Raw genomic sequence first — 23165 nt, 5'->3', positions numbered from 1 at the left:
GGTCTTAGGTGCTTATTTTCCTGAAAAAACCACTCCCCAGGAGATGATGAAGATTTTTGCTTTTGCAAACTCGTTAGTGGAACTTCTGTCTGCGGGGTTAGAAACATTTAACAGAGCACGGTACCGACAGTTTGTGAAGCGAATTGGTCAGCTGATCAAGTAAGAGAATATTTTCTCTGTGATACGATTAAATCTTTTTCATACAGTCTGGTTTAAAGTTCAGAGCTGCAAAAAAAGAAAACACAAAAAAACAACCACCAAAACCCAAACCCCACCAACCAAAACAACCAAACCAAAACAAAAAACCCAAATGGTTCTTGGGTAGATTTTGCTCTGAGAGTTGGTCAGTTTAGGGTTAGCCAATCTGGGAATCTGAAATTCCAGGGTCCTTGACTCTAAAGCTGCCTGTGAAGTGGGTATTGCAGAATCTAAATGCTGTGGGTACAAAGGAGCCGGGTGAGCTGTGGAACACCAGGCTGGATTCCATCAGGGATGTGCTCAGGCTTGTCTTGGAAAGTCACTGAAATCCGACAAACAGTTTCTCAAATCGCCCCTATTTATAACCATTGTTACTGCTTTCTTTCCATTGTTATCCAGAATTGTTTTAGGGTTTTTAATTTGCTCCTTGAAAATTGTCATTGTTGCAGTAAGCAAATGTAATTGAAACCTAAAAGTTGCTCTTTATTTTTAAATCCATAGCAGTCACTTTATATGGCTTCTATGAGTGTGTTTTCAAGGGGGGGATACAGTTAAGTCAAAAACAAAGTCCACGTTTTCCTTTGTGTTATTAGAGCAGTAACTTTCTTGGTATAATTATTCCTGTATGAGTTTTTTGCATGTACTGCCATTTCGTCATTTCATCGTCGTAATCATTCAGGATTACCTTAAGGCTCCAAAGTTCATACACAAACTAATTGGGTATAACAGAATATTATGCATTGTTTGCTTGCAAAACCAAGGAAGGATAACACAGGAATTTTAGACTAACCCTGTCTGAAGAGGGGAGGGAAATGCTATTTATATGGAAATCTCTGGGAACCAGAGGACAAAGGATTGAACATGTCTCTTGTGGCTAGACTCTGATCTAGTTGCACTTGTCTGTGTTTTTATATGGTGATGACATACTTAATGATCCTTCTTTGACTTGTTTGTTCTGCTGTGTAGGATGACACTTTGTCATGTGAGTGACCACTGGGCCCAATATGTTAGCGGCAATAAACAGTATGGATCAGTAGCGCATCCCTACTCTGTGGAAAAATTGCAATTGGAGTTTGATGAATTGTTTTTCAGAGCTGTTCTACATGTTCTGAAGGCAAAAAGGTAGGCGGTCCCATGTGGTTGATACTGGCTTTGTCTTGGAGGAGTCAGATATTTGAAACTGGGATTTGGAATAGCTTTAAATACTTAATGGTTTAAACAAGACTGCAATATGCAGGATTTTTCAGCACATTGGTAGCATCAGGATGGGGAGGAATTATGCCTTGAGTTCTAGCTTCTGACAGAAGCTCTGAGGACTTGTTCAGTTCAGAATGAGGTTAACTCAGAATTTGAGATGCTAAGACACGTCCTCACATTACTAATTCTGTTACATGGCAGAGATGTGGGTGTATGTCTCCTTTTCAAATGTTGGGATTTATCAGGGTGAAACTGTTTGTCTGCGTCTTCAAATCCAACAGGTTGGGAGTCTGGTTGTTCATGTCCGAGATGCCTTATGGAACCTTATCCAGCAATATGCTTTGGAGGCTCTTCTTTGTCATGCACTGTGCGGAGAGCGAGCACCTGGAAAAGCTCTGCTCTACTCTGCAACCCGCTGACTGCAAACAAAGACTCAAAGGTAGAATTTCTACACTCGGAACCAATTCTAATTGATCCAGCTACTGCTGCATCAGCTACGGGTTTAGTTCTTCACATGCTGCATTGTTAAATACACCCTCAGCCCCATGACTTGTCCAGAGGCCTTAGAAGTGTCTTGGGCAATTCATGGTCTTCCAGTACTTGTTTGACCAAACTCTTATTTTAACAGGCATTGTCAGATCTACTGTCCTTTTAGTTTTCTTTCCGATAGTGACTGCTACTGGCTGCTTCAGAGAGCTGCAAGAGTGCCATGCAGCATGTACATCTTGTGTATCCTCGTATCAGGTCCCATCTTGGCCTTCGATAGTATTTAGAGAGTAAGATTTAAATCCTCAAATACAGAATTTTGTATCACTTAGGGTTAGGTGGGTTTTTTTGTTGTGGGTTTTTTTTTTTTTTTTGTGAGCTGTTGACTGTTGATAGTTCTATAAATACCCCAGTCCTCTTTTCCCCCGCCCCGCTCCCCCATCTTGCTAGTTTTGGCTTCAGTAACTTACATTGTAGGAGATCTGCTTATCTTCCACAACTACAGATGTTTCCATTATCTCAAGCCTTCCTTTGATGCTTTTCTTGTCCTGTATGACACCTTTTCTTTCTATTTCCCCTTGACTTCTGTCCTGTGTTCATCTCCACAGTGATTGTGGTGGCTTCAGCTGTAGCGGAGTTATTTAGAAGCCAGCTGGAATGCTACTTCCCCTTTGTTGCTGCCTTCATGGAAAATATTTCAGGACTTGATTGACAGGGAGACAGGTAAACAAAGCAGTAACTCCCTACTTCACAGCCTCTTTGCTGTCTTCAGGGAGAGCAAATATCACTGTCAGTTTTACTTTCCAGCTAGCTGGTAGCCCAGACAGCAGTTACCACATCAACCAAGTCTTTTGATGGAGAAGCAGAAGAAAATGTCGATCTTGAGAGGTTACTGAGTATCTTAACTGTGTGCAAGCTCAGCTAACATTTAAGGCAATGTGCAGTGGAAAGGAGATATCAAGGCTGTAGCTGTGTACACTTCATGAAGTGCTGATCTGATTAGCACTTGCCAGCCAAAACAGTAACGGTTACACTGTTTCAGCAGGACTTCTTTATTTTTGTTTTTGCAAGAAATTTTTACTGCATCGCAAACAAAGAGAATGTAATATGATGTAGTGGGTTGCAGCTCTGACAGCAACAAACACTGGTGTTCTGGTGCGTGGGGTTTTTTTGTGTGGTGGTGGTTTTTTTTTTTTTTTTTTTTTTGTTGTTGTTCAGCCTTTGTTTTGCTTCTAGCTAACTTCTATGTTTTAAAGTCCCTGGTATGCTGATGCAGGATATTTTTATCCTCTTCATTCTCCTCGATGGGTTATGTCAGCACAATACTATTTTTCACAAATGTCTAGACAGGGAATATCAGCGGTTCTTTCAGTGAAATCCATCTAATCTTCTGAAGTAGCTTCTTTTGACTGACACTTACCAATATGATGCTGACTTAATTTCCTGTAATTCATACCCTAAAAGACCATGGCATTAACATTCTCCTGGGAAAGAACCATTTTTATTGATTTCCCTTCCCAGATTAAGTTTGAGAAATGTTAAGAGTGGTGAATCTACAAGGGGTAGCAAGCCTTGGTAATTGATGGAAGCTTTAGGCTTGCATATATATATGGAGGTGGGACCATAGTTGCTTTTAAGGGGTAGGTAGAAAGAGAATGATAAAATGGAGTGCAGTGATGGAGCTGCACTTACTAGGATAACCTCTGGACTATGAAAGCTACCAGATATAAACCCCTTCTCCGTGCTGTGGGTAATTCTGTTATGCCTTTATATATAGCAATGGCATAGTCTTTTTTTTCTTTTTTTTTTTTTTTTTTTTAATTTTTGTCCTTCTGTGTTAGCTTAAAAAAATCCCAAAACAACAACAACAACAAACACAGTGCTCTGTAGCTTCTGTTGTAAGGATAAAAGGTAGCATTAGGAAAGGGAGAAAAATGGGTAAGACATGTCTATTGTATCTATCAGGAGTGTAGTTTGTCTTACTATATGGAAAACTCTTTACTTAAATTGCCCGATTCTCTAGCACACTGTTCATGAGATGTTTTGGCTGTACAAGTCTGACCTTCTTAGGTTGAAGTACAGTTGCAAAATTCTTGAAAGCCCTTAAAATAGAATGTAACGTAAGTGGAAGTGTTTAATCACGAGCCTGCTGAGCACGTGCCTGTGCAGATTAAGTAGTTGAGTGCCACAATGAGTGCTTTTTCAGTATATTCAACTGGTACGGTAAGATCACTGTAAACTGTTTACTGGCATGTTATGCTTCAGAGGAAGCACACCACTCTCCAAACAATTTTACAGCTCAAATGCAGCTTTCAGTGCTTGTTTTGCTGCACAGACTTTATTTAAAGTTATTTGGAGAAATAAAAATAATTTTAAACTCCTGTTCAGGTTTTTATTGTACCCTTCCCTTCCTGTTGTCCCCCGCCCCAAGGAATGAAATGTTTATTTGCATTTGGCAACATCTCACTATTGGGTTTAAAGAGGAAACCTGCCTTGAATTCAAGTGAAAGCATGTCTTATCCTTCTTGTCCTGTGCAACTTCAGTTCTCTGTTTTCAGACACTTTTTCCAAACAAGTGTATTCAGTAATTTTCTTGTATTGAGTTTGAGAAACTGAAACCGACCTTTCCTTGTAATTGTTGGACATAATCTAGGCCCAGGGCTAGATGCTTGAAGTATTTTTGTTTGTAATTGGCATAGAATGATCTCTCCACTTTAATTGCTGCTTGAGATCATGGTATGTGGAATAAGCAATCTCTCAACTTGATCGAAACCTCTCTGCTGTGCTTGATGGGCTTAGTTTTAATCTTCTCTTGACTGTGTGCTGATTAAAATTAGAATTCTTTCATGTAATTTGGACTTAATCTGTGGAATTAATTGCCCCAATATGTAATGGCAGCCAAACCCATGATAACATTTTTAAAAAGCAAAAAGATTCAAGCACTTCTTCCTGTGGATGGTTAACATTACATAGTTAAAATAATATTAAAAATTGGATTCCAGCTGTTCTTGAAGCATTTTTAGCTTTCATTATGAATTATGAATTACTAGCATATTTACTGAATCATATGGACTCACTGCATATTATGGTGTTTCTTGCACCTTATTTTAAAGCAGCCAATACCACTTCTGAAGAGAGAATACTAACCCAGTAATGATAATTCTGTTGTCACCGATTCCTTCTCTGGGATTGGACTGTCAATAAATGTATAAATATTGATGATGTATGTCCTCTAACAGTTCTTTTATCATGTTGCTTGCATGTGACTCTTTTCTAGACCCAGAGCACCTTGAAAATTTTGAAGAGTATCTCAAATCAATGAACTGCTCAGAAGAAATTTGTCTGCTCACCACATTTGCTCAGATGGCACAAACCAAACGGGCTGATGTTGATGAGGATTTTATCAAAATCATTGTTCTGGAGATATACGAGGCGAGTAATATTACCGGTCCATTCAGGAAAAGAATGAATGCTCTTTTCCTAACAGTGGAAGGTGTGAAATGTTCATGGCTTCTATACTTTGTTCTACCATGGAACTAAGAAAGCACTACTTCTGAGGTTTATAATCTAGTACTGAATTGAAATATCCTGAAGTGCATGTTCTTCTGGGAGAAGAACAGCTTTTCTGTAGACCAAGCCAGAATGAAATACATGAACAAAAATATCTTTGTTTTGCTTAATTTTTATTGCACGGATCTAACTTGTAGCTCTGAAATTCCTTGTGTGGTCTTTTTTCCTGTTGTGGTGTGTAGAGGTTTTTTTTGTGGGTTTTGTTTGTTTGTTTTGTTTCTAGTGTGTATCTGTGGTGGTGTTGTTCCTATGTTTAGTTTTGTACTTTGTTTTTGGCGTTGTGATGTTATAATTTCCTTATCTTCTAGGACAATCAGTTTCAGTTTTGGTATTGGTATTTATCAACTTTGTCCAGGATCACCAAGAGCAATTTAGTTCTGTATTTTTCAGAAGACATTTTATTGCAGTCAGTGAAGGTCAGCCATAACCAGTAACTTCTCTCTGCTCATCTTCTCAGCTGTCTTATGTTAGTCTTTCCACAAGAGAGACATTTTCAAAAGTTGGTCGAGAACTCTTGGGAGCAATTGCCAGCATCCATACACAGATTATTTCGGTACTGCTGGATCGAGTTAAAGAGACCATTGAGAAAGTTGGGATGGTAAGTGCTAACATCCATCATTTAAAGCAGTTAAAACTAGAGGCCATACCAGACTGTGTTACAAGATACGGTTTGGTACGAATGGATTGTGCTAAAGAACTGTCCATGTTTTTTTGATTTTATCACTCTTTAAGATAGAAGGGCATAATGCTGATTATTGTTCCATACTGACTACCGATTAACCTTTTTCTTTTCTGCCCTCAAAGGTTTCTTTATATCTGTTTAAAGAACTGCCATTGTACCTGTGGAAGCCTTCTTCGTCTGAGATAGCACTGATTCGTGACTGGTTATTAAATTACAGCCTAACGACAGTGGAGAACAAACTAGCCTGCATTATCTTGGAAGGGCTAAACTGGGGATTCGGTGAGCATGTATGTATTAAAAACAGGAGGTCTGAACTTGGTCAGTTTTGCAGAGTAAAAGTGTTACTCAACCTGGGGCTATAACAGAATTTGAAGACAGTTAATTACATGCTTTTATATGATGGCTGTACACTTGATGGCATAGGATGGGAATTTCACAGTAATTTTGCAGTATTCTGCCTGAGGATTTGATTGTGTTGCTTTCTTGTAGTCTGCAGCTGAGATTAAAAGAGATATTTAAGCAGGAGTTTCCTCCCTCTAGAGGAAACAGCTGACAGGACAATTTTTGTGAGTGACTCAATTAAGATATCTCTGGCTGCAGAAATAGAGGAATCCTCCAAGAAGTGTGTATGAGACGGATGTGACTCTAGTTTGCAGGCTGGTATCCAGGTATGGTTTTCACGGTGCCAGAAAACTAACGATTGAAATTAGAGATTTCAAAGCCCTCAGCATTATTTAAATGGTTGGAAAATATTCCATAGAATGGGTTATTCCAGGAGCTCTATCAGTTCAGGAACCAATTGAAGGTGAATGTTTTTTCAGAGAGAAACAGAAATAGATTGGGGAAAAAATCCTGTTGCCTGTGTTCAGTGATCCATTTTAGCATTGTAATCCATGCATTTGATCATACTGAACTCTTCTTTTGGCTGTGCTGATACTTGTACATGAAGATTTTGTTAACTTTTTCTCCCTGTTTCTTGATGAAACATGAAAACAAAGGAATGGTAGGGAAAACTAACTGTGAGGTCTTTGCTGTGCAATAACAATGTCACGTCTGTACCATTTGATACAGGAAAAAATAGTTCTTTAATGTGGCAATTGATAAGAGGAATTACTGTGTTTTGATACAAAAAACCCGTGATACCTTTTTTTGGTTTTGTTTTGTTTTTAAAGGAAAGATTTCCAGTGTCTGTACTATGTAATTTAAAATGCCATCTATGGATTTTTTGATTAATTTCTATAAATCCACCAAATGCACACGAGAAGTGATTATGGTCCTTTTTTTTTTTTTTTTTTTGAAATAATCTAGCTGTTGAGCTTTGTATTGTCCAGTGTGAGCTCATTATTCTTCAATGTTGGCCTGACATTTTTCTCACTGGCCAAGATTTTGCCTAGGTATTACAATACTTAATCTCTTTCTGGCTGTTCAGATTAAGATTTATTTCTCTTTAGTGCAGCTGAATGATACAGTTGTAGAGACCTTTTAAATGAGGCAAAGTTGTTGTGCAATTCTGTTTTTAGCAGGATGCTCTTCATCTGGATCCAGCTGTCCATTCTGAAGTTGCATTGATGGTCCTGGAAGCATATCAGAAGTATCTCTCCCAGAAACCATATGCTGGGCTGCTCTCTGAAAGCATAAAACAGGTATTCCTTCTTCAGAATTACAGGGAATAGATTATTGATAGTGTTAGGTAGGAAAAACTTCAGGCCAAGACCTTGTTTTCTTTTTTCTTTGTAAAAGCTATACTATCTTGATACTACTAGAACTTCATAATATAGCAACTCTCAGTATTTTTGCACCCACAAACCTATTTGAAGATACTGTTAGACTTATGTTGAACATCTATATGAGAAATAGAAATTAAAAATTTGTCCCCTTGCAGGTTTGCATTATTATCCAGCCTCTAGTTGGATAGTTGCAAACTGTTCTTGCAAACCATGCTTTACTCACGCAGAGTTGGCCAGAACTTGCTTAATCAAAGGCTACTTACTATTACTGGTGAACATAAGAGACATCCTTCCTGTGCCTCCAGCTCTTAGTCTTACCTTATTTAAAGACTCAAGATTTTAGGAGCTTTTCAGTGGTGATCGGTGCTGTGTTACGTGAACACCCTACAAACATTTATTACATTGATTTTACAGCACACTGGTGACTGAGGAAGGTATGGTTCCAAGTTACAGAAGGGGAATGGAAGGATAGAAAGATCAAGGTTAAAAATCCCTTTTTTGGATATTCAATCCAAGATGCTTCTATTTATTTATTCAGAGCTTTTAGCATTGTGTTGTGCTTTGTCTTCTCAGTATTTCTTGTATAGTGCTTTCTCCTCCCCTCCTGCCCTGTGCTTTTTTCCCAGTCTTTTCTTCCCCCACTTTGAATGTTCCTTATTGTCTCTGCTCTTTTCTGACTTGCTTCTCTGCACTACTTAAATCATGGTTTGTTGTCTTGTGCCAGCTAGATGAGTTATCTTTTTAAGCCTATTTCAGCCTTGGTTACCACTTGTATTGGTGACTCTGTCCTGACTTGCGTGAGCTTGTAACTGGAATTTGAGAGAAAATAATGCTTAGATTCTTATTTCATCCTCTCCGAGTGGGGGTACATCTGCACTGACTCGCAGCTCTGCAATTTACACTGGTCTGTCAGAGCATGTATAATAGTTTTTCCCAAAGATTTGTAATTCTTTCTGATCTGGACAGGTTTTTTATGGTAATGGACACATGTACATGACACAGAGACTCTGCCTGTCCATGTTACAGAGTTCTTTCTAAGGAGAGGCTACCTGGTTTTAGGCTTTTTTTGACAGATGTTATTTTTGTACATATATATCTTTTGTATTCCTTTCACTAGCAGTCTTAAACATTGCTGAAGGTTGTGTGTGGTTTTTTGTGTGGGTTTTTTTGTTGTTTTTTTTTGTTTTGTTTTTAATAGTAAAAATAAAATTAATTTGAGACCAATATCTAGTTTGGAAAACTTTAGCCAAACAAGTATAGGTTGATAGCGTTTACCAAAAGGGATGGGTGTGAGGGGGAGAGGGGTGGTGGAAATCAAGGCCGTAGAAACAGAGATTTCGTATAAACTTAATTGGTGGTGCTACATGGTGTGTCTGAAAACTACCTACTGCTGCTCTGATCTTGTGTCACGGTATTGTGACAGAAGAGGAAACTCATACAAGCTGACCCAAGTCCTAGACTAGTGCCATCCGTGCTGTAGTATGGCTGTGCTTCCTCTCATTCCTGTTCCTGCTGCTTTGTTCCAGGTCTCCTACTTAGCCAGCATTGTTCGTTACGGAGAAACACCAGAGACTTCCTTTAATCAGTGGGCGTGGGGTTTGGTTTTGAGGTTAAAGCTTCACAGAAATGACCGTGGCATGCAGCACGGCTGGCCTGCAGTCCCCGTGTCTGACAGAGTGCTCGACATGACAGAGTTGGTCACGCTTCACCCCCTCCTGAAGGCTGTCAAAGCAAGCATCCCTATCGGCTGTTATCTGGCGCTGGCAATGACCACGCTAGGTCACAGGTAAGCGTGCTTTTTCGTGTTTGCCTTGGCTGGGTGTCCCCAGTGACTGAGGAGCCTACCTAATGATGAACTGAGGGCTGTTAACATCTTTATGCGTGTTTAAAGAATAAAAGACGTCAGATGCAAGGGACTGAGCAGTCTTTTGGGGACTGTAGTTTCGAACAATGTGCCATTTCCTTTATTTTGCTAATACTATTTTTTGCCTTCTGCGTGTTAGGGTCAAAATAGTCATTAGAAATAGTATTGCAACTGAGGGGTTAGCATAATTGCTATGGGCAAGAATAACTTTTAATCACACTTACTGAAAGGGTTGTTCTACAGGTAATTTTTTTTAGCAGGGCTGAAGCAGACCATTCAGAAAATAGTGAAGAGGAAAAAAAACCACTTATGCTGGTAATGATAGAGAGCTTTATGACCTTGATACTGAACCTCCTAGCCCTGACTGTGTTCCAACAGTCTTTTCCAGTGCTTTCAGCTGGTTTGTAGGTAAGGCTTTGGACATAATCAAACGTACTAGTTGATTAAGGTACAGAGCCACGGATAGGTTAATCTCTCCCAGGTCTATTTTCCCTGAATCTGTGATCTCTTTAATTATCTCTTACTCTATTCAAAATTTTCACTCACTTGTTTTCTGCATATAATATTGCTTTACTCTTTAAAGAGAAATTGTCTTGCCTTTCTTCTCCTTCCCCAAGCCATTACTTGATGCTGAGGTTATGCCGTAGATACATATGTGCGTCTTCAAAGCACTGGAGTAATTTGAGACTGATGTGAAGGTATACTGGTTTGAGAATGGAAATGTTTACATGTCTTTGAGCATGGAACAAAAAACAAGGAACCTCTTTACTGCTCTGTTGGTTTCCCCCCTCCGCCCCCCCCTTTGGCCTTGTGAAGAACCATTTGACATCCTTCTCCTGTCTAAACAAGAACACTGATATTTATCACATGCAAAAGTTCAAGGCCAGTTATGTTAAGAAACAAAGCGCTGTACTGTATGCTAGTGACTTAATATAATATTTGATTTTCATGATCTCAGAGTAGACATAGGATTAATGTTTTACATCTTTTCCTAATGTGCAACCCTTCTTAGTTAGCAAAACTTGATGCAGAGCAATGTACCAAATATGTTGCTGCTAGTGAGTTTTCTGAACAGTAAGAGTAGGATTCAGCTGACTGCAACCATCTAAGTACCTACTGTAAGGAAACCCTCTGAGCTCCATCTATAGGTAGTGAAGAAAGATGTCCAGAGCATCATCCATGCTGAGGAGATGTCAAAGCTAGATAATATGAAGCTCCCTCTGTAGGTTCTTCCTTTGCCTGGAGAGGGAGCCTGGTTGGTTAGGTTAGGCAAGAACACTGAGCTTTAAATTGATTGAGGCTTGATGGCTAAAGACCCGCATCTCCAGTGATTTTTGGAGGACAGAACACAACCCCCCCCCCAAAGGGCAGCAAATACCAAATCTGTCAGCAATTGAATGACTCCTATAGCTGAAGGAAAAACTCTGTGGATTTAGCTGTTTAGGATTTCAAAGATCAAGTGTAAGTATATGAATGTCTTCACATCTCAGTTCACAAAAAAAATATCAACACCTTGTCTCCCTTTCTACTGATAGTCAATATGTTTTTCTTTCTCGCTCTTTTTTTTTTTTTTTTTTTTTTTTTTTTAACAGCATTGAGAAGTTCTGTGCTGAAGGGATCCCTCTTCTGGCTGTACTCATCCAGTCTAGATATCTGAGAACAGTAGTCCATGTACTGGATAAAATTTTACCCTTATTTTACTCTTGCCAGTATTATCTCCTGAAGAATGAACAGTAAGCATTATACGTTCCTAATATGTTTATTGATAAAGAACAATGGAAGTTAAGATTAACTTATCAGACTTTATTCTGGGTTTTGCATCTGGTGAGAATGTGATGCAGATGATGGGGAAGTACATCTGGTTTGTTTGCCGAGTTACTTTTTGACACTGACTGTGGTTGAGGAAGTAGTTGTAGAAGTGTGTCCTACTGACATCACGTGTACAGTCGTCACTGATGCTGCTGCTGTGCCGCAGAAGGGGCCTTCAGACAGCTGTATTTACAAGTAGCTGTTGTATTCAGATGAATGAGAAAGACAAGCAGCAATACTGTTTAACTGTGTCGCTACCGGTAAGTTGAGCAACAACTGGGAGTGTTCTCAAGTGCTGGACCTCAGCTGTCTGTCCTGGTCCTTTAGTAATGTGGTCCCTGGGGTGCTTTTGGCTTGGACCACCTGGCAGTGTCCCAAACGGTTCCTGGGCTAGATTTGGATGCTGATGTGGATCAGGAACTTTATTCAGTCCTGATGAGCTGCATTGAATTACAGTCTGCCACGAACTGCTCATACTGTGCCTATGATATGGTTAAATCTGTAGCATGGTTGTGAATCAGAGTCCTTGTACGTGGGTGTCACTAGTGCTGTTGAGCTGGTTTTAAATTCTCTAGAAGCAGGTTTTCTGTATATTATGCAGTAGGAGAAATTTTAGAATTAATTTAATTTGTTGACATCCCTAGGTTTTTATCTTACATCCAACTATTCCTTCATCTGGATAGTGGAGTCCCTCAAGGCGTGACCCAGCAGGTTACCCATAAAGTAACACAGCACTTGACAAGTGTGAGCTATGGAGAAAATGTTAAGCTGCTCAGTAGTATGATACAGGTAAGAAGATTATTTAAAAACAAACAAAAAAAAAAATCGAGGGGAGGTTGAAAAACAGGTTGGCTTTTTTGACTGAGTTAGTGTTGAAGGTTAGAAAGGATACTGAATCTGGCAGTTGTGCAGCCACGGAGTACCCTGCGTCAAGCAGAAATAGTTGGGTTTGGTTTCCTGAAATACTTCTGCTTAAACTTGCCTAAATCTGGCAATGCATGTGACACTGGACATGACAACAATATGTGCCTTCCAGACTTCTTGGAAAGCACATTTTCTAATACCAGGTCAAAACTGCCTAAAAAGGGACTGTAATATGCAGCCCTACTTTCTTGCTTGTGTTAGTTGAGGAATGCAGCAGATATATTAATGTTTGAAAGCTTTGCTTTTGACCATTAATTTATGGCTGTGGTATGAAAAAATGTTCCTGTGTTAGGGAACAGTATTTTTTCGAAGTGCAGGGAGGTCAAGAGCCAAGGTCCACTAAGTTAGAGAGGCGTAAGGACTAAAGGGAAACGGACATGCTCTGGGAAGTCCTTTTGCAGAAACAGCAGGTTACACTTCAGAAATAGGTGCCATTATGCCTGCAGGTCACAGGGGTCCCACTTATGGCTTTTGTGTCTGTTTTGGGTGATTGTACAATCTGCAGCTCTCCAGGCTGCAGAATCTGCAGAAATTTGAAGGTTGGAGGTGACAAAGCTGTTTTTACATAGGCATGGAGAACGTCGTTGTAAACTATTTATTTTAAGGATAGGCCCACAGCCTTATGCAATTTAAACAGTTCTTCAATAATTTCTTAAGCTTTAATTGAAGCTGCAATCTCTTGAATAATTTTACCCTTTAATTTGGCAGACTCACATTTTCCTAAGTGACCAGCCAAATGGAGTGGGGCCGGCCGCAGTACTGGAGTTCTGGGTTCAGGTCCTCACCAGCCAGCAGCTATGGCACAGGGACCGGGCAACACTCTTCTTGTTGGATGACTTATGTAAAGCTGCTTTTCAGTACAGTCAAGAGGACTGTGTACAAAAGCTGCTTTACCAACAACACAAGGTAAATAGCTGTGGTGTACTGATGTAGCTATTGAGCAAATGGTCAGTTCACGTGTTGCTCATTCTAATTTTGATATGAATATATTTTTCTGAAATGCAACAACAACAGTCATGATGATAAGTGATAATGGGGTTATCTGATTTGTTTCTGAGTAGGTCAAGATTAATGAAACCTGATATTTTAAGCATCATAATAATTAAAAACTATTTGGAACACAGGTTCATTCATATGAGTTCTATCATATTATTTTAGTTTGTGATATTTGCATTTCAAATGTTCAATTGTGCATTTAGAACAAAAATAGACACTGAAAAAACAGACACTGTCACTGTAACAGTCTTTTCACCGAGAAAGGCATAAAGTACAAGCAGGCATTTCGGTGGTGACTGGCTGAGCTAAGGTTGGGAAGTAGCAACGTGAGGCAGAAAGGAACCTGGATGAAGGTAGAGTGATAAGTCTGTAGCTTGTAAATCATCTGTTAGGTTGCTTACAATAAAAACCCCAGTGTTTTCTGTTTCCATGCAGAATGCTTTGGGCTATCATTGTGACAAAGGTCTGCTGTCTTCACTTGTTAGCTGGATTGTGGCAGGCAATGTGACACCTTCCTTTGTTGAGGGCAATGCTAATTCCTCTCAGGTAAGTGGTATGATTGTGTTGTATGAACAACCCTGGGATAAGCAATATTCAGGTGTCTAGGGTTTGGGGTTTGTTTTTTCTGCTTTCACAGAAAAAAATTTTGCAGATTTTTTCTTGTTCCCTCTTTCTTCCTATCCCAGTATTTGCAAGTTTTCTTGTGATAAAATCCTAATTTAGCCTAAGAGAATACTGTGGGCTTATTACACTAAAGGGAACATGGACATTTTGCACAGAGAGAGTTTGTCTGATTTGTGTCCAAGAATCCATATAATAGGATTTATTAGTTAAGATTTCTTTTAATCTTCAATTGTTCTGGATATATTTAATGACAGAAAATACGTAAAGCCTGACTTTTCTGTTAATCAGTCTTTATCTGATAAATATTTTGAATACTAGTTGCTTGCTTTCTGCTTAAGCAAGTTCCTTATTCGAGCAAAAAGAAAAAAAACCTGCAGTACCCCAAATGAAATGTGTAGTGCAGGTGGGAGAGAGGAGATCTTATTTTACTGTGTTTGAGTAGGTTGTTTTCTCCAGAACTCTCTGGATAATTGTCAGTTGTCCCTGGTTTCCCCCTTCTTTCTCAAGATTGTACAAAATACACAGGGAAGGTTTGAATGTGGATAAGGAGGGAACTGATTTTCAGTTTTCTTGTTCAGATATGATACTGCTTTTGCAACTTTGTAATGAGATTCTGGCAAAAATGTGTTCCTCTTAAGAAATCAGCAAGCTTCCTGATCCTACCCCTGCCGTTTTGTTAATTAATATTTATGTTACTACTGTGTTGTACAGGTCTGGTTTTCATGGATGGTGTTAAATATGGAGTCAATATTTGAAGAAGATTCACAGCTTCGCAGAGTTGTGGAGGGCGAGTTGGTTATTAATGCTTTGACTCCTGATCAAGCTTTGAAGGTGAGAGAACTGTTCATCCGCTTTTATTAGAGAGAACTGCTTGAGAAAACTGTTCCCTTGTATTGTTTAGTTTTTATCTTACATATTTTTTCTTAACAGGATAAAAGCATAACTAATGCTTTATCTGGCTTTCCAGGAGAAAATACATCTCAGGGAAGTTTGCTTTTACATTTTGAGTTGAACACTTAAAAACTACCATGCAAATATCTGGTTTTTAATATACCATTATTTACAGAAAACTTCACTCACTAATTAGTGCTCTTGCATGATTTTCTGGGTCATCTGAATGCCTTATGATCTTCAGTGGATTTATTCTATACCACTGAGATGGGGAGGGCAGATACTCTTATTTTACAGGTGGCAAAACGTGTCTATATTTCAAAGAACATTTCTCAGTTGATCTGAGTTTTGCAGAAGTCTGGGCTTTGCTTTTCTCTGTATTTGCTGAATTATTTTCCAAGACTTTTAGAACTATTTAGGTCTTTCCCTTAACAAGGCACTTAGTCAGGTGTGCTTTAAGCCATGTTGCAGCATTTTCCAGGTTCTTTGCCCAAATTCAGTTAGAAATTCTGGAATGAAGCAAGTGGAAACCAAAGCTGTCCAGTCTTGAAGTGTAACTTTTGGCCCATCCTTCATCTCAACTTTTTCAGTGTGTTTTAATGAAGAAGGTAGCCTAGAAGCTCTATGAAAATAGGTTTGCTTGGGCTATGTCCAGACTAATACATGTCTTGCATCCTTGGAAACTAGTCTGGAGAACATTAGCCCCTGGGCTTGCATGTCTCGATTTAGCTAAAAAACAGTGAGATAGTATGTGGGTAGGGTGTGGAAAAGGGTGCTGAGGGTTCCCAAGGTCTAGTGTGGGGGATGAGTTAGAGCCAGGGTCTGCACTAAGACTTGGGAACTCAGAAAAGCCTCCCATTCCCCTGCCTCAGGCACAGTCCGTGGGAGCTTGGTGTGTGACTTCTTAATGATTTAATGGATCCGTGGAGTAGCGTTCCATGTTGCTAATAGGGAGTGCTGCTGTTCATACGTTGCTTTGCCTTCATTCTGCTTTTGCAGAAAGAAATTTTTTTTTGTTTCCTTCTGTATTCTTTCTTCACATTAATTTTACTTTGTTTTAGATTTTCAATGGGGCTGTATGGAATGTAGTCTGGAAAAAGCTAAAAGTGGCACGCTGTAGGATTCTGTGTCCTCACGTGGCTTAAGATTGTTATTTTTACCAGTTGGAATGTGCCCTGTGCTTCACTATTGCTGCTTTGTTCTCTAGCATCACCAGTCTTATGGAAGTCTAAACCAGGAACATCTACTTCTGTGAGGAAGAACAGTAACTGTAATTAACACCAATGGCCCATATGTTGGCCTGGCACCACAGAGCCATCATGCTATTTATTGTTTTTTTTTAAGCATCAGAGGTGTAGCATTGTTCTCTAACAGCTGTCCAACATAACTGAGCAGGGCAGCTCTTCCTCTAAGACCTGTAACAGATGTGTGAATGTTTCCAAAGTTTTCTCCTCCATAATTGCTGAGTTTTCATGCTGTGTTAATCTGTTAAGTTAACCTGTGACAGCCTGTTACAGGGAACCACAGCAGAACACTTGTCTGAAAATGTTCTTTTTGCAGAAAGCACAGACCCAGCTGAAGCTGCCCATTGTACCTTCCCTTCAGAGGCTCCTGATTTACCGCTGGGCTCACCAAGCCCTTGCTACCCCTGCTGACCACCCTCTCATGCCGCTAATCTGGCAGAAATTCTTCCTCCTTTACCTTCACCGACCAGGACCACAATATGGGTGAGTCTGATCATAAGGGCTCTAGCAGATTAGCAAGCACTAATAAGTTTGCACTGCAAGTGAGATTAAATGCCTCACACTAAGACTGCACCTGAAAGCAGTGGGTACCAGCAGCTTCTCTAAAGAGTCAATTTATTTGCAGAGATGCTGATTTGACACTTGCAACAAGAGTTTGTTGTGCTGCTTTGTTTATTTTTAGATTACCTGTAGATGGCTGTATTGGAAGACGTTTTTTCCAGAGTGCAGCTCATGTTACCTTACTAAATGAAATGAAGCAGCGGCTAATAGAGGTAGCAGACTTCCACCATGCTGCCAGTAAAGCATTAAGAGTGGAGAGTCCTGCAGAGGGCAGTGACAGATCACCAGAGAAGGCGAGCTGCTCAGCGGATTACCTGACTTCACCAGAACTGCATAAGGAACTTGTCAGGTAAAAAAAAGCCTGCCCAGTTCAATCTTACTCTATGCGACCACTTGAGCAACTACTAGAGCACAGTCTTAGCTGTGGGAGGCATTAAGGGATGTGACCCTTGGCTGACCTAGATGTACTGCAGGCACTTGGTATATGTATAGTTGTGGTCAAATCCGTTCCTCTGTTGATATAACTTATTTTGTTTGAGAGGGGGCTGATTTTACTACTAAAAATAAAACATCGTTGATGGGGTTGTTGCCCCCCTTAAGGGGGAGCTTTGCTTTTTTAATTAATGGTATCCCCATGCTGGTAAAGTATTTGCTGTGTAGACGTATCTGCTACTGGTATGTACGCCACTAGCTATAAATGTAAAATGCTACTTTGTGTGTATACATCTGTTTGTCACAGACCAGGGCCTAAATTTATGTCTGAATAAGATTACTTTATCAGGGAATTTACTGGGGACTTCCAACACATTTCAGTTAGTGCAGTTTACCCAGTTACCGTGCTAAAGTTGAGCTGTGACAAGTGTGTTATGTGCCAGCTGGAAAGTGATATGTCTGCTTAACCAAAACCTTAGCAGAAGACTGTCTTCTTGTGTTGGAGTAGACTAAGGAGATGGGCATGGTCACTCACTGCGACTCAGCTGATGAACGCTCACTTTTGTAAGGGGTGGTAACTTCTGAGAGCTACGTATCTCATGCACGCTGAAACTGTAGCTATGCTGTTCAGAAGTCCGTGGTTCTGTTACACAGAGGCTTTTGGTCTGAGAAGTCTACCTTAAGAAATGTTTGCAGTATTACAGTATCTGAATATTCCCAGAAACTAGTTGAAAGGATTATTTGGAAAGAGTCCCTTGTTCAGGGGGTTTGGGCATATGGGATCTGAGCTGCTTTTAAGTGGTCCCCCCTGCTCTGTCCCCAGCAATCAGTAGGTACTGTACAAACAAACAAGGCAGATCATAAATCCTCCTTGGTCATTTGTGAAAAATAATCCAGAAATGCTCACTGGGTGTAACTTCATTAATATTTTCAGTCTTTCATTTCAAAGGAGTTCCCTACTCCAACATAAAACCAGACTGCTCTACAGCTAAGGAAATCTTATGCTCAGGATGTTTAATGACCACCTAGACAGGAGGGAAAATATTGGTAGAGTTCATAAAGACTGATTCTTGGAACTAGACTACTTCCATTTTTTCACCAATGACACCCATATAGAAAACAGGAGTTTGCTAGTGATAATTAATACCACAGTGTGAAGATTTAATGGCATTCTAGTTCTTCCTTGTCAGGAAAGCTTGGATGGTATGATTATAAAAAGGGTACCACTCAGTAGAATGATGCCAGTTGAAGAAAGAGGTATATTTATGTTAAAATACAGTGTTAGCAGGGGAGGAAATGTGAATAAACCAGCTGTGAATTTGACTCTGAAAATAAATTGAAAGATGTAACTCAACTCAGGTGTGACCTTTTGGAGCGGGCGTTCTAGAGAAGTCATGGGGTGAGAAGCCAAACTTGCTCAAATGTGCTCTGTTTTTTCCTTTGGTCTTTCAAATGGGATTGTGGATGAGATTCCCTGATGTAAGAGACTATTCCAGTCCTGGGTCATGTGCTAATTTGCATAAATGTTTTCCATTTCAAAATTTGTCCTGTTAATCTTTGTTATTGCCCTTCATATTTTTCTAAATAGCTTCTTTTCACTGCTGGTCTTTGAACTGACACTTGGTAAACTAATCACAAAGCATCTGAAACACCTATGTTTTGAGCCATGTCACCTTGTAGCATTATTTGTTGCCTTAACGCTAAACCCCAGAATGAGACTGCTGTGTAATATGTGCTGTGCGTAGAATTAAAGTTCACATTGATTTATTTTTTCCTCTTTTTGTTTTTCTTCTCAGGCTTTGTAATGTTTTTGTTTTGTGGTTGGAAGAAGAGAGTTTCCAGAAAGGAGACACGTACATTCCTTCTTTACCGAAGCAATATGATGCACATAGACTTGCTAAAGTCATGCAGAATCAACAGGTGAAGTGCTAATGACACTGCCAATCTGGGATCCCAGATTCACTTCACTCATTAAAATGGGTCCTCCAAAGTAGTGAGAGACTTGGTGTCACTGGTCTTTAATATACATACAGCATGTATGATACCTTCACGGCTCTAACTTTTTTCCTAAAAATCCTGTGCTATCCCAAACTGCCTTCCTTTATGTTTGAGCGAGGACTCATGAGTAGATTTCTTGCCTATCTTAATGAGAACACAGTTCTTATTCTATACCGTTCTGTAATTCTTTTCTTTTTTCTAAGATGGTTTTAGAGAATTATTGAAATTGGAACTTTAAATGACAGAATATTGGAAGTCAAAATCTGCTCACGTTGGTATGTCAGGTTCAAATATAAGTTAGTGAGTAGGAAGTGTATATTATTCTGTCCAGTAAACCTAAAGAGTTAGTATAATTAAAAAAAGTCTGAGGGGGGAGATTTTGGAAGGGCATTTCCTCATGCTGCCTCCTTTTTTTTTTTTTTTTTTTTCCATTCCTCCAGTCCTGCTTTAGCCTGATTACAGTTAAATCATGCCATGATGTTTTAGACTGTCTTGGTTTCCTCTGTGTTTCTTTTTTAGGAACAGAGTTTTAATAATCTGTAGTCTTTCTCTTATTTGTTAGAAATTATACCGTGTGTGCTTGTCTGATTTCTTCTCTAAGTGTCACGAATGCTTTTCAGTGGCTTATCTGTATATGTGATAAAAATTCTGCAGCTTTTTTCTTCAATATAGATTTTTTTTTTCCCCCCTAATAATAATTTTCCTATGACTTAAAACTGCAGGGTCTAGTTTTATGTACTTATTTTAGTTACCCAGCTACTGGATGGATGCACAGTATATGGTACTGACCAAAATGGGAATGATAATTTAATTCTTTTGTGCTTTAGGATTTGTGGATGGAGTATGTCAATGTTGAACTCATACACCATGAGTTTCAGGAAGCTCTAAACCTTTGGCTGCAGGTTCAGCTTGAATCACATACAACCTGTGTTTCTGCAGGTCAAACAGATTTCACCAACCCTTTATCAGGTAAGAGATAAGAATATTGTTAATGAAACTGGGTCAGAAAGAATTATTAAGCATGTTGAAGCCCTGGTTTCTTTTCTAGCCAAAGAGAGGATAATGAATAATTTGAAGAAGTTTGATACTCCCAAGCCCCCTCTTCCGCTCCAGACGATGAAAGCTCCTGTGCCAGTTATTTCCTCTGCCAGTCTAGTAAGTCAGAAAGAAGCAATTCAGCTCATGCGCATGGACCTTAACATCTTGCAGCGACATGCCAAGTAAGACATAGCTGTTTTCCTTCTGCCTCACTAGCATGTCTAGCAGTGTCTCCAGGTGCCCTTTGCAGCAGCCTCATTTGTGGTGTTGGCACAAGGCTGTCAGTACTTGGCTTCCGCTTCTTGTCGCATTTTTTTTTTTTTTCCTTCTTGGTTATCAAGTTGTTATTTCACTCCTTTAACTAAGATAAGACTGCACAAGTCTTATCTAATGACTGACATTAAATTAGCTAACATCTAACTTCTACAGTTTCTTTTCTCATTTGGCATGCTTCTTAAAATAAAGCCTCCCTTTAGCCTAGATTTGTTGACAGTAAGTTAGTTAACTCTTTCGCACTAATGTAGTAGCTGCAATATGAAGTACTGGAGCCCCTAAGAGAGAAATCTGATTTCTGGAACTATTAGCTGTGTGAGTGAAAGAGACTTTCTGTTTTTAATATTCCTACTAAGAGAATCCAGCTGAATTATTTTCAGACACAGTTGATGAATCTATAGCTGTTCTCACCCAATGTAGTCATTTAATAACAATATTATAAACCAAACCAAAACTTGCTAAGCCCAAGAGAGGATGTGTCTGAACAATTCCAGCAGCAATTTTAAGTGGGCTTTTTTCTGTTGACAGAATCATCCCACAGTCCAGCTTTTTTTGTCTGGTGGAAAATTGCATTTCCTACAGAGGGTGATCTATTTGATTTCCTTCCAGGTTGTCATATAGAATAATTAAAAAATTCACGCAGACTTGAGTAGTTTTGTAGTTATAAACCTATTTCTTTATTACTTTGAAGTGCTACTACTTTGAAGTTTTAGCTCAATTTCATTTAATAGCCTTTTATGTTTTCTAGGAAAGTGTCACAATTTTTTTTTTACAGCACATTAAATTGAAGTCTCATCTCTTGCTTATAAATTCTTAGCATTACTGTTTTCAATAAAGTTTTTGGTAACTTTATTAATGAATGCTTTTCAGAATTGCAGCTCTCTGGGAATCTCAGCATGTTGCTCTTAATAGTGAAATATTGGACACGGTACCTAAGCTGTATGTCAATCGAGAAGAGCAGATCACCCTCCGTTTGGAGTGCCGGGGAACTTCAAATAAAGGCTGTCAGGGAGCAGCTCTTCTAACCATCCAGGTTAGAGACATGGCATCACTTCTATTTCGGGGCTGTTGGACATGGATAATGAAAGTGAAATGGCTGAATGGTTACAAGAATGGTAGCAGCTGACTAAATAAATCCATACACACATAATAGTTACCTGAAATAACTAGTATGTAATGCTCAAAAGGAGATGCAGATCAAAGGCTGAAGAGTAACTTGTCACATAAAGTTTGTTTTGCACATAGCATCCATTCTAAACTGCTTCCCAATGTGTGAATGTATGAATATGCTCACTGATAGGAATAGAAGCATGAAAATGTTTATAGAAATATTCCCATGTTGCTTGGTACATGAATTTCGTGATTCCCCTCTAAGTTTCAGTCCCTGTGGATTAAAAGTCTTACATAAAAGATGTGAATTATATTACTGTGTGATAATCAAATAAGAACGTGACCAAGGATGTGTGCTTGGGCATGATGTACTAAATCTGCTCAAAGCTCTCGGGGAAAACCATCTATATTCAGAATTTTCTTACTGGGTTCTGCTTCATTTTTACCAGTAGGTGCAACATAGAAGAATTTTCGAATTACTCTGAAATGAATGTGTCTTTTTGTCATTTAGTTTGAAGGGAAACATAAAAATGAAGCAGTGAGCCAGCAGCTTCATGCTTTGCGTAAAGAAGTGAGACAACTGCAGGCAGAAGCTACGAAGCCACCTTCTCTGGGTGTTGTGGAAGCAGCAGTACATGTGGAAAATTTTATAACGTAGGTTGTTCAGACACTGTCTTAGGTAGTGCTGTTTTGTATTTCTTTTTTATATGTTAGAGTTAAAATGTGGAACCTGTTTGTGGTTTTTGTAATGCTTATCAGCTTGGGTCAACAACAGAGCTGGAATCCCGAGACCTGTGTGTTTGTGACACAGACCTCTAAAGGAATAACTGTATTATCAGAAGGTCATTCAGCCTCAACAAGGCACACAGTATTGTTTTCTACTTCAGTTTATTGTACTGTGTATTAGAATAGCCCTTCTAACCCTGCAAAACAGGATGACAGGAATGCTATCTTAAACTTTAGGAAGTGGCAAATTTGTACCACAGCTGTGTCAGCCATAGGCTAAACTATGCTTTTAATATCTCTGTAGGTTTTTCCCTGTTATAGTACAGGACGTAGCTCTTTAATAGAATTTGAGGTAGGTTTTCAATGTGTGAAACAAAACCATGCAGTGGAAGAGGATTATATAATACCACTTTTGGGGGTGTATGTGTGAATAAATGGATTAGTCCAAGACCCTCTTCCTCTTGAAGACCTTTTAGAGTTCATCCCAGAGGTCCAGTTTTGCAAAATGATTCTTCTCAATCTTCTAGATTTCTGCTGGGATTCTTTTAGTGTAGTTGGTTTCCTACAGAGTGTACTCACTGTACAAGTAAAAATGTTTGATTACTATTTCTACATGTTCATTCTTGATCATTAATTTGAAAAACTCTGGATGAGCTAGTTCTTGGGATTTACAGCTGTCGAATTGAATGTTTTTCAGATGTTGAAATTCAGACTCAGTGAAGATGGGGGTTTGAGCTCAATAAAACACTTACTTGGCAATGCACAAAAAAAGATTGATTCTGGTTTAATTCTGTTATTGCTGAGCCTGTTAAGTA

At 39.2% G+C, this 23165-nt stretch overlaps 1 protein-coding gene across 5 annotated transcripts in view; it reads left to right on the top strand.

Moving 5' to 3' along the window:
- EPG5 (ectopic P-granules autophagy protein 5 homolog) overlaps positions 1-23165 on the top strand; it is a 57952-nt gene that overhangs the window by 13198 nt on the left and 21589 nt on the right. For 4 of the 5 annotated variants that reach the window (XM_030003986.2, XM_041120619.1, XM_030003989.2 and 1 more), the window contains 20 exons: positions 9-159; positions 1165-1320; positions 1677-1834; positions 5159-5313; positions 5909-6049; positions 6256-6420; positions 7654-7776; positions 9387-9646; positions 11317-11457; positions 12178-12322; positions 13166-13363; positions 13889-13999; positions 14789-14908; positions 16529-16695; positions 16895-17122; positions 19002-19125; positions 20031-20172; positions 20252-20423; positions 21385-21547; positions 22136-22278. In XM_030003986.2, the coding sequence (XP_029859846.1) occupies positions 9-159; positions 1165-1320; positions 1677-1834; positions 5159-5313; positions 5909-6049; positions 6256-6420; positions 7654-7776; positions 9387-9646; positions 11317-11457; positions 12178-12322; positions 13166-13363; positions 13889-13999; positions 14789-14908; positions 16529-16695; positions 16895-17122; positions 19002-19125; positions 20031-20172; positions 20252-20423; positions 21385-21547; positions 22136-22278 (3163 nt within the window). The remainder of the gene's footprint in view (positions 1-8; positions 160-1164; positions 1321-1676; positions 1835-5158; positions 5314-5908; positions 6050-6255; positions 6421-7653; positions 7777-9386; positions 9647-11316; positions 11458-12177; positions 12323-13165; positions 13364-13888; positions 14000-14788; positions 14909-16528; positions 16696-16894; positions 17123-19001; positions 19126-20030; positions 20173-20251; positions 20424-21384; positions 21548-22135; positions 22279-23165) is intronic. The other variant, XM_030003987.2, reaches the window with a different exon arrangement.

Source organism: Aquila chrysaetos, chromosome Z (assembly GCF_900496995.4).
Source record: "Aquila chrysaetos chrysaetos chromosome Z, bAquChr1.4, whole genome shotgun sequence".
NCBI classification, from domain to species: Eukaryota; Metazoa; Chordata; class Aves; order Accipitriformes; family Accipitridae; genus Aquila; species Aquila chrysaetos.
Note: the sequence above shows the minus strand (reverse complement) of the source record. Positions and strands in the feature narration are given on the sequence as shown.